Consider the following 12,215-nt stretch of genomic DNA (forward strand, 5'->3'; position numbering starts at 1 on the left):
GATGCGCTTACGGAGTAGGGAAGGGGAACGAGCGCGAATGGCACAAATGGAGCCTGATAAAAAGGGGCGCGTGCTTCAGAGGACCAGGAGACAACGGTGGACTAGCACAACCGCATCAGCGCGTGGGACAGCAAGCACACCTCCGGTAAGACTGCATTTAACCGTACCGAGTGAAATATACTTTAAATATTTCTCAATATCTAGCAACAATGTTGTACATTTATTAAAAATGATATAGTTATGTCGACCTTTTATCGTGTTGTAACCTAATAAACTCTCGCGACATTTTAAAGTTTTTCCCATATGAGTATTATGTTTGTGTGCATATTTGACCAGTATATCTTAAGTTAATCATGCTTAATGATAAAGGAGTACGTTGTTCGACAGGTTTGCATACAAAACAAGGTTTTACTATGCGCAGGTGGCAGGTTTCCGTAATTTGAGCTGTACACAAGCTATTTTCGAAGAAACACAATCGCCAGTGAAATATCTTGAGTTGCACTGAGAGGTCTTTTGATTCAGTCACATCACGTAGGCTTTTTGTCTGTACGTAGGCTTTGCTCTTCATCTCTCGGGACTTTGCAGTGTGGGCATCGCTTCCTTTTGTCAGCCGACTTCAGTTTTGCCAGTGTGTTTCGTCTGAATTTCTGAAATAATGATGTGCTGCCCTTGATACAGCCTACGTAACGTTTGGGACACTTGCCATGAGGACCTCATGGCACCTCATGATGAGGTATAATAATGATGATGATCAGTAGGAAATAGAAGACTTTCCCACTTCCCTCACTAGAAAATCTAATCAATTTCAAAACTATACGTTTTGGACAGATACGATTTGGGTGGTGGGGAAAGAAGTGCATTTTTTTTAAAATTGTGATGTAAACCTGCATTAACATAGCAATAGAAGGGCTGCATGTTTGGACCATCAACCGAGTACTATGTTTATATGCTACAATCCATCACTGTCCATTTATCAATGAAGTCTTGAGTTAAATAAGGTCAACCAATAAATGGCACTAGGCAGGCCCTTTATTTCACCGTCGAGGACAAATCAACATCACATTTCAGTTTGGACTGAATGTGTTGACTATCAATACAGGAACTAAATGGTGACCTTTTTTAAATCTATGTGAGAGGGGCGTCTGGGGATGGTTGTTTCCTATTCATCTTCTAAATGTTAGTGGTAACACCTTTTCAAACTAATATGAAAGATACCACCGTTTGACAGTTCCACAATAAGGTATTTGGCATCTACCATAGGATGATATACTGTACATTAAGTCGAGTAATTTAAGGAGAAACAAGGAATATATTTTGAGTTTTTTCAGTTGATGTCAATTTGATAATAACCTGCTTGCCATTGCTGATCGGATAATCAATATATAATCATTATCAGCGGGTGAATTAGAAGTGCATGCTGTGTTTGTTTGTTTTTCTTCTTCTCTGTTTGTTGGGCGATTCACAAAGCAACTGAAAGGTGCATACTGCACCTATTGTATCAGAATATACAGATGCTACTCTGTTACGATGTATTTAATATATTTATCCAAAAAATATTATTCATATATATTTATATCAAAATTATGATATGGACTAGTGCAAATCGCACTAAGGGCACATATATTATTAATATATATAAAAAAAAAAAATAATATTTATAAATATTAAAAAAGAAATACTTTTCGTGTGCCCGGGACTTTACCACTATAATATATAATTGAGATATTTTCACACATTTTGACAAATATTGCGCTTAGTGCGATTTGAGCTTTGCGCTAGTCCACATAATAATTTTGATACAATTTATGTTAATTGTATAGCCCTAGTAGATGCAATACTTGGTAAGTCGATAAAAGCAATTGGATTTGTATGGCCAATTATTTATGGACTTTGCTTTACATCGTTTTTGTTCTACGTAACTATATTAATTTTATGTTACAGGCTATTCATTTCTGGTCCCCATACTTATTGTATTGTGTGTCCATAGGAGAAACTGAAAGTATTCCTGCACTTGCAATGCTGTTTCAGTGGCACAAATCATTCTTTAGAGCTGTGAAGGAGTTTGGTTTCACACAGTGACAATTATTTACATGGTGTGATGTACTATCATGTTTTTGTTTTGGGAAGGAATTTCCCATGTGCACTTCCCTTTTAAGCCCATAGTTCATAGCATTTCTGTAGTGCCCCGGTCATGTGATGTGAACTCAAGTGGCCACTGTCCTTTTATTCTCAGTCAGTACTGAAACAACAGGCCACATACACAGGCTTTGGCTTCCATACTGATGACTCACTTACTGGCTTTGCTGGTGATGTTGTTACTGCACTGCCATTTCTGTTGCGGAATACTGATGTTCCTCTTCCACATGATGAATATACGCTGTTACTGCTCCATGCTGTTAGGTTTGCAGACCGGGTGAGTGTTGGTCATATTGGAAATGGAAATAGAAAAAAAATATTGCGGATTCGGAAAGAATTGTGTGTTTGGTGTCATTGTTTTGTGTTTGTCTCTTAGATTGTATTTTGAACTGTGATTGTAATAACAGTCATGCATTTGGTCGTTAATTTAATAGGTTCCTAATTTGAAGATAAAAACAACGGCAGCTTTTTCAGTTTAAGTTTCACACTTTCTTTCAAGTCGTTTGTTTCAAAAGTACTCACTTACTCTCATATAATATTGTGTAACTATATGGGCTTTCAAAGTTAATGCTATAATATTGAGTTAAGGCCAATTCTCTTTAACAGCAATGTTTTTTTTGAAAGGTGATTAACACGTGCATGATCTTTGATTATGACTTTTGGCCTGCACTGTAGTTTGGCAAATCAGGGAAGCAAAGGAGCAGTAATGTTAATGACAAGCAGAAACAAGCCTCAAATATGCAAAAGGGACTTTTGCATGGCAAATGCAGCTTCAAATCCCTGCCAGATGGTTCTCTCGACAAGACTAAAGTTATATGCATTTATTGTCAATGTCAATTGAGTTACCACTGGAGTAGGGATGGGTATCGAGAACCGGTACTAAGTCAGTACCGGTAGCCGATTGGACGATATCGGTATACTGTTAAGCCGCTGGCCAAACGGTGCTGCTATCGGTATATGAATTACTGTCTTGGTTTAAACAATTCTGATTGGGAACCCTCCTCCCGTGTGACGTATCCGGTTTGAGTACCACTCTGGTTGGCCATTGTGAATGCCACTCGTAACCGCTCCTAACAGCGCTCTTATTATTGTGAGACTCCAGGGGGGCAGACTCAACATCTTGCAAGAAACAGCGTCTCAAGTAGGCCTGTCACGATAATTAATTTTGTTGGACGATACATTTTTCTGGAAATTATTGCGATAAACGATAATATTGTCGGCACCGTTTTAAGACCATTTTAGACATAATGATAATATATAATAATAATTCAAGTACATCCTTTCAAACATAACTTTTTATTGAACATTCAACATTGCAAATGAAATGTGAAATAATATTAAAATATATAAATTAATAAATAAAACAAATTAATTAAATTACACACAACCAAAACAACAGTCAAGTGTACAGTCCACTGTCAAAGACCCAGATGCCTCAACAGGCCATATCCAAATCTGTTTTTCTAAGTTTTCGAGCAAGGAACACCAACATGTTTGCATTGTCGGGCGGGGGCTCTCCATCTCCAGCTGCCCTGTTTGCTCCCAGATGGAAAAACGGAATGGGGTGATTGTGTTTTAGGTGGTTTAAAATGCGTGGTATTGCCTGCTTTTGTCGCTACCTTTTTTAAACCAATGCGACACACCGCCCGGCTCATTCAAGTCCGTAGGTTCGCCTCATTGATTTGGTTTGAATCCAAAGTACTGCCACACCGGAGAATCGAGATGTGTCGTTAGGTTTTGTAACCAATTCCATGTCACTTTAAATTCCCCGCGAGTAAGTCACACGTTGTCTCCCGCTTGTCGCTATATTATTAATTTGGCTGCTACGCTGCTGCACGTGCACGCGGAGTGTCCTGACCTGGCTGTGTCAGCCCCGCCCCTCACAGCGCGCCTGGCAGCCACAGCGCTCCAGGCTAAAATGCTGGTCACATCTTTATGTAAACGGCAATTTATCGAGCTCAGAAAAGTTATCGAGTCCATTTTTATTTATCGTACAATAAGTCAATTTATCGATTATCGCGACAGGCCTAGTCTCAAGGCTTCTTAACATTTAAAACCTATTAATGATGCATACCCACTTAATGGGAAGAAACTCAGCTAACAGACGATATTAACCATTTTACCTACACGGAACAGAAGTCCAACACCAAGAGTCTAAATCAACACCTAGCGAAACGGGCTAACGGGGCTAAAGGCACGGACACACCAGGCCGAATATCGGCGTCGGTGGGCGTCAGGCCGATGATGAGCGTTGACACGCCCTACTCAGATTGGTGTGTCCCGTACCGTCGGGTCTTTTCAGCCGTGCCGACGCCTTTTCGGCTCGAAAACCCACCGGGTTTTCAAAGGCAGTCGGCAAAAGAAATCACTGATTGGCTGTTGAGCTAGCGAATCAGTGCATGAGAAGCAAAACGTAAGTGAGGGACGCAAACAAACTATTAAGAAGGCAAATCTGAGATTTAATTTAACTCCAGCTCTCGACACAGGTTCGGGAAAGCCCCATGAGCTTCTCGTTGTAGAGTGAAAATGGAACGCACGCGCTATTTTTTTTTTTATATATATCACGCATTGTGTTCTTCTTCTCTCGGTTATCACGCAGTCTGTCTTCCGGTCGTTGCCTCTTTTGAATGAAGAATAAGCATACATTTTGCATAACGCAAGCATTTATGTGTGATTATTTTGCGACTAATAGTTAAATTACCTATGGACAATCATGCAATTAATCAAGGTTAAATATATTATTATTATTATTATAAATTGACAACACTTATAATATATACTTGTTCCCCTCCTAAGCCTGTCAGAGGGAAAGGTTGGCCCTTAGAAATTGTAACATTGCAGGGCCTGGGGTCCTTGTTGCTCATCAATCATATTTTTTTTTCTTCCGCTGGCCATAATATTGGCTTTTTTATTTTTTTTGCTGTGATATGGGATTCAAGAAATCTGTAATCTATCGGTGCATTGTACGTCTTTCAGGCCGACAGTCTGCTGACGTGAGTTCCCTGCAGTTCTTTTTACCACTGGCTCAAGAAGAAGAAGAGCTTCAGCTGCGAGTACACTTTCATATGTCTGGCTGGGAATATTGTGGTCACTCAGTTCTGTACTGGAAGCCTTGCTGCTGAATAAGCAGTGTATAAGATTTTTTTCATTGGGTTTCAAGCAGAAGAGATTAGTTTCTTGTGTATTATGAAGTATCAATGTCTCCTAGCATTTGTACCACTTGCAGCCAGGTGCTGTGTACAGACATTTTTAGGGGCTGTTACCTTAAAAAAAAATGCCTATCACCATCTACTTAAAGGGTGTAAGATATAGTCATTTAACTAACCAAAAATCAATTTAACTTTTTAGGCGTTATTAAAAAAAGATGTTTTGCCAAATGAAGCGTTGGTCCAAAGTAAATGTATATACATTTCTCCTTTTTAAGCTGTCTGCATGGCAACATAGACCGATTTGATGCAATTGAGATAAGCTGCATATTTTGATTTTCTTTCAAAGCGAATCTCATTAACCATCATTGTACCCTTTGCCCTGAATCATTATCACACCTTAGAAAGACTCCCTTGATGCCTTTAACAACAACAATACATGTTCCTAGCTTGGTCTAAGGGGAGGCCCACAGTCTCACACTCTGAAAATCCTTGTTGTATGGCATGATGTATCTCTCTGTAATATTTGATAACAGACAGTGCAATCCTAGAAAACATGGTAATAATTTTCATTTCCATTTCCAATTCTTCCAGCATACTGGTAGTTACCATATTGTGGGTTACTCGTATTTATGCAGACATAGAAGCCATGTTTTTCAGTTTTGTTTACCTGGGTTTTATTCTTCTTTTGTACTAGGGAAACAAATACATCTTCATTATAACAAATATTATGTTCTCCTTCAGCCCTTCATCAGACTAACTTTGATAAAGCACAACAGAATATAATCAAACACATTTATGAAACATTCTTTCACGAGAGAAAGAATATTTTTGTGAAGAATGACTTTTACAAGACCCTCTGTAGTCTGTCATACAATTACCTTCTAAACAAGTACAATTGAAGTACCAACAGGACTAAGTCACATAGCCAGGCAAAACAGATAAACTTCCTCTACCATCAGAACATCACCTTTCTCGCCAATTATCCAATTACTTTAAATAGGGCAGACAGTGGCCAATACTGATGTCCTGCCAATGAATCAGTATGTCCGCATATAAAAATAACCCTTCAGAGAGGCAGCTCAGCCAAACGGGTCGTTGCTCAAGAAGTTTTGGCCCGTGTGTGTGTGTGTGTGTGTGTGTGTGTGTGGGTTGCCAACTGGTGACACTCACCATAGGCCCCCTCTGTGCCCCAAATCCTGCTCATTCTGCCAGGCCTTCTGTTACTCTTCAAGTCAGCTGTTTATAATTAAACAAATACAAATTGAAAAGATTTACTCAATGTCGCTGTCTTGTGTATAGCTAACTAATGCAGTGCTGACATAATTACAATGGATGTTGTACTCTGTGACTTGAACAGGGTAGTTAGCTAAATGCATGTGTGGGTGTTTTGAATTTGACAGAATGGCACTCCCTCTTATTTATTGGGCTATTTCAGTTAACTCTTATCAAACAGTGAGTCACCATGAGTCAATCGCCATCTGCTCTGGCTCCTCAATTCTTTTCTAAATTATCTCTTAATTTGTTTGCTAGGTCTCGGTGTTATTGGCATAGCACTCAAAGCTCATAGTGGATAAAGTACTTTTTCCCTTCTTTAATCTACTTCGGGAGAAGAAGGGAAAGGGAATATTATCTGTAGTGAATGCTGAATATGACCAAAGGAATACTTTTTTGTTGAGCACTAAAGTAGTGGATTCAATAAGACAACAAAGTTAAACGGCAGTCAAATACACAATATAACATTTCTGCCAATAGATAGAATCGGAGGGATGAAACCCTCTTTAATGGTCACACATGCAGAGCACACACAGTGAAATGTAACCTCTGCATTTAACCCATCCTAGTACTAGGAGCAGTGGGCAGCTATTGCACAGCGCCCGGGGATCAATGGGAGTGGGGGGGGGGGGGGAAGGGGGTTGTCCGGTGCCTTGCTCAAGGGCACCACGGCAGGGTAGGAGGTGAACTGGGACCTCTCTAAGTTGCAGACCACACTCCATAGGTCTGTACGGGGACTTGGAGTGTGAGCCGTAGGTCTAATGACTGAGCCACTGCCGGACTAGCGTTTGGTGGCAACATGTAAGAGTGGGGTCACGGGAGTTTGTCATTGCAGCCAGCTTCTCCCGATTTGAATCCTTTTATTCTTCAGGAGGTTGTAACAGGTAGCTGAATTATCGGCTGTGTTCTCATCCTCTTAAATAAACAGAACAGGTAATTCAAACCGGAATAAAAACAGAATAAAGCGGTTTCACTTGAAAACATTCAAGTTTCTCTGATGCATTTCGGTAGCCATAGCATGGATTGTCTGCAAGCTAAAGGCTACCATTTGCTTTGCATCTTTTCCTTTTATAACTGTACTGAACTCCGGTTTTGGAACTTTTTCAAGTACATAATTCAACAACCTACATAACCTAAGCCATTTAAAAAAAAAAAAGATATTTGAGAGCAGAAATGTTAAATGATCTCTTTTTAAGGAAGGTAAGGAATGACAGTTCGAAAGCTTGTAAAAAGAGTGTTTTTCTTTATTTACCATCTGCTTCAAAGATTACTTTCTTATGACTTGACTAGGCATGATCTTTTGCATTACACCACATGGTGTCAACATGTCCCAGTCTCTCTCTGTGTCTTTCTCTGTCTCTTCCTCTCTGTACAGTAGGGCAGTGGGTTCCCTGCATGTGGCCTCCACACTGACGTCATCTTTCAGCTGCCATAAATTTGTGTGTTTTTCTCTGCCCCCTCAACAAACTCCTCTCAGCATTCACCAGTCTAAAGAGTTCCTTTCTGCTTGAATCCACTGTTCTGAATACTAATATATAAACGGCAAAGTTTCCCCTTTTTAATTAAATATCGTTCACTGACAAGTAATCCAAGTCGACACGTGATAATATGGCTTTGAGGTGGGTGTTGAAAATGACGTATCGAATGTTTGATAGGTGACTTCTTAAATTACATTAAATAAATCATTTTTCGACGTTTAAAGCGATGAAGTATTTTTCTAGGCCGACCTGGAAGTTAGCATCACAAGGGGTCCCTCGACAAAAACCAATGGGATTTCGCCATTGTTTCTCAAAATGTTGCAGAAAAGAAGCTCTGTGGCAAACACACGTTTATTATACTTAATATGTTTTGTTTTCGGTTTGGCTTGTGTTACCCACTGACCTTAATTCAGCTCTACTTAAACTAAAGGATGCTCTGACTGTGATCTATAACTTTAGTCCGTCCATTTGTGGAAAGGTGATTTTAAAGCTGTAGACTAGACTTAATGTAATCCTAATATTATTCTAAGCTTATTATTGCAAGTCTGACACCTGCTTGGATTGCATGCCATCAGCTGCTTTGGGAAGGACATGCCCACAAAAACATGTGGAAAGGAGGGATAAGATTAGAAAATGGCTCAATTGGTACCATTTTTGTTGAACAAACTATGGTCCTTAAAGACAACGCAATGATAAAACAGAATAACTGATGCCAGAAAAGTGAAAAATTACAAAAGTTTCTGACCTTGCAAAATCTGAAGCTTCTCTCAACTTGCCCTGCTACTTAAACACACCCAAAGAGGAAAATGCACATGCTATCAACAAGACAAAACAAGTTATGTCTTCTATAGAGACCTGGCTCCAGAACGGCTCGGACAGATAAGACGGGCGTCACAGATGGCGTCTTTGGTCATCAGACCCTCAGCAACTCTAATCTATTTTATGCTGAAAGAAAGTTGTTTATGAATTTGTTTTGGACAAATTCTGATTTACAGTAGAGGCCATACCTTATCACTGCAGTAGTTGAGGCTCAAACCCAGCCCCACACTGAGTCAACAATGGGCTGGGTCAACAATAGCTGAGAATTAAAGACTATTTTCCTTGATCTCCAAGTACAAAAACTAAACAAGTGGCATATAGTGTCTATCATATAGTGGGTGTGTTTATATAGTTTAGTAGCTGCTTAGCAGCTCTCCCTATGAAGTGGTGCAGTGATGACATCATTTTCTAGGCCTGATATCAGCATCGAAAGCTATTGCACTTTAGAGAAAAATAAGTCCTTTCGCAAACTCACATTTATGGTACTTGCAAGTTTTGTTTTGCAGGACAATCTCTACATATTAACACAGTTTTTTCTTAGGAGTAAATGCAATCGCCAGAAGTAAAAGCTAACGTTAGGCTATTAACAAACTACCTCATAGTCCGATGGCTGTTGATTGACAGGTTAATTTAGCCTCTCAGCTTTGATATAATAAAAATAATGTATTTTCATCCATAGTCACATAACAGACCAGGAGGTGCAGTGTGGTTACAGGGGTGATTTTGCATTATATAAGCAATGCTAAGTTGGTATATACCCTCCCGGCCATTAATTTATCATCTGCAGCTGTTTCATCTAAATTAACTTTAAAAAAGCATAGCTTGTGGTAAAGAAACATGTTTGTGATTGTGACACTGAATTGTGCAATTGTGACACTGAATATCATTGACTGAAAAGCCATTTTTTAATTCCATGGTGTCATTAGCCCACTTTAGTTCCGATATAATTCCGAAATGTTCCGATATAATTCCGAAATGTTCACACCAAAAAGAGCCTGAAAAAAAATTAGTTCATCAGAACCTTCCTATGTCTGATTGGCTGGGCGGAATGCAAACCACGCCCCGTAAAACTCCCATAAAGTGTTGAGAAGCTGCCATTTTATTATCCTCGCATTAGCATTATTAGCATTAGCTCAGCGCAGAGAGACTAACTTATGGCAACACAAAAGAAAACATGGGAGTGATGGAGATGAGGAGGTTTCGGCGTTCTGGCGATTTGCTCAGAAGGCTTCAGTAGAAGCTGCTGGGAGTCCCAGCAGCTTCTACTGAAGCCAGTCCCCAACTCCGGGGACTTCCGGCCGGTGACTTCGGGTGGCAGTATACGCCGTGAAGTTGTTTGCGACCTGCCAGTAAACCCAAAGCAGCAGAAGAAGAAGTGACATCAGCTGCTTCATTTGCCTAATCCTCCCTCAAGGACTTATTCCGGTGTGAATGCGATCTGTACTTAGTTCATGAGAACTAAAGAGTTCTCATGAACTAAGTTCTCATGAACCTTTGTGGGAAAAGTACTGCGGTGTGAATGCGCCTATTGGATGTCAGTATTGTGGTTCCTGAGGTGTGATTCAAGTAGGTGTTTTGATTGACATTGGGCAGGGCCAGCAGTCAAACCGGACCTGCAGCAGTTGTGTCAACAGCTGTGGTGTCTTGTGACAAGAACGGCTTACTTCTCCATTTCCCACTCGTAATTTGAGTATTGGAATGCTTAAATAGAATACTGATTATTTTTTTACACACTGGATAAAAACAGGGTAAGTGAAGTCAATTTCCTCAAGTGTATAGCACTGTTTAGTTTCACATTATTGCTCAAAATGTTCATTTTTAAAGTAAGTCTAACTTCTCTGGTGGTTAATGAGTGACCACTACAAAGTTAATTCATCATGGTTGCGGCCCCCAGATGGCTTTGAAAGCTCTCATTGTTGGATTACAGACTGAGGGGACGTAATATTAATGTAGTTCCACACATGATTTCTTAAGCCTCCTTTTGTTTTGGATAAACAAAAGCTACCTTTGTGTGGGTGTCTGTCGATGTTTAAGTGTATGACAGCGACTGACTCGCCTTCCACAGCTCTCCATTGTGCGCGGTAATGTGTGACTGGTCAGATGGGCAGAATTCCTTGCTGATGACAACAATACAGCCCTGCTGAACTCTAATGTTAAGTGCGTCACAACAAGGAAAACATTTGTTGATGTAATGAATAGCATTTACATGCACAAAAACCTATACAACTAAAGGTAAACCCCTAAAAGAATAATATTGCCTCTTTTCAAATTCACTGGTGAATTCCCCATTTACAGGACATGCTGTCAGAGCATTAGCATTGTGTTGGATAGAGCTGTATAGATACCCTCATCATTAATCCATCATTCATTTTACCTGAATATTCTTGTTCAGGGCCAGTGTTAATTGTGGTGGAGGGCGGATGTATCTTCCAGCAGAAGAGTAGTGACCTTTTAAGGTCATTTTTGCCTTATTACATAAAAGCAGATTCACAACTGCTGATGATCCAGATTTTTTTCAGTTCCTATTGTTGATGTATATCATTTTCGACTGAGGCAGGAAACCTTAGCTAGGGAAACAAACCTACACACAAAACCACTACACGGAATCATTTTATCATATAACATTTTATAAAAAAATCTGATATGCACATGTGCAACGATTTAGGGTTGCACAATTCCGGGAATTTTCAAAGATGGAAACTTTCCATGGGAATTTATGGGAAAAAACTTGGAATTTTCTAAATTGAAGGTTGGCTCTTCATAGGGAACTTAAAGAGCCTGTGACACGAGTTTCCCCCATCATCCAAACCCATCAATTTGAGTAAATATTGTCCCCTTTAAAACCGTTACTGAACTGATTTTGGATATTTGTACTTTGATAACCATTAATCTGCCCTTCAATGTTGACCATATTCTGGATCTTCTCGGGGATTCTTCAAATCCCGCCAAATTATGTGTGACGTCATTGCGGGCCAAGCGCTCCAGCTGCACCGTTCGGTTTGTTTTCATCAGGAAATGCAGACCGGCTCAAACAAACAATTTTTAAATCATCATCCTCACGATCATTTAATGTATCATATGTTCACCGAATTGACATGAAAGCACTAAGAAATGTAGCTTCATCCACTTGAATTTACAACTACAAAAATAATCGTTTTGTTTTTATATCACATCCGACGGGAGGAAATTCAGCAGCTCTCACTACCGATTTTTAATCCTAATTTAATCATCATCTTCACCACGATCATTTATGTTTATGTTCGCCAAATTGACATGAAAGCACTGACAAATATGAAATATACTGTAGTCAACTTCATTAAAACGTTATTAACGTGCCTACACTCAGTAATTCACCATTTCT

The 12,215-nt window shown here is 39.6% G+C and overlaps 1 protein-coding gene across 3 annotated transcripts in view; it reads left to right on the plus strand.

Moving 5' to 3' along the window:
- The window catches only part of LOC307018009 (3',5'-cyclic-AMP phosphodiesterase 4B-like), a 78,886-nt gene continuing 66,671 nt past the window's right edge, over window positions 1-12,215 (plus strand). Inside the window, exon 1 of one of the 3 annotated variants that reach the window (XM_079648032.1) lies at window positions 1-145. Coding sequence is in view for 1 of the 3 variants with exons in the window: in XM_079648031.1 (XP_079504157.1) it covers window positions 38-145 (108 nt within the window). In the remaining 2 variants the exon portion in view is untranslated. Of the gene's footprint in view, window positions 146-625; window positions 734-12,215 lie in introns of those variants that run through there. The other 2 variants (XM_079648031.1, XM_079648033.1) reach the window with 2 other exon arrangements.

Source organism: Notothenia rossii (assembly GCF_949606895.1).
Source record: "Notothenia rossii genome assembly, chromosome: 9".
NCBI lineage: Eukaryota > Metazoa > Chordata > Actinopteri > Perciformes > Nototheniidae > Notothenia > Notothenia rossii.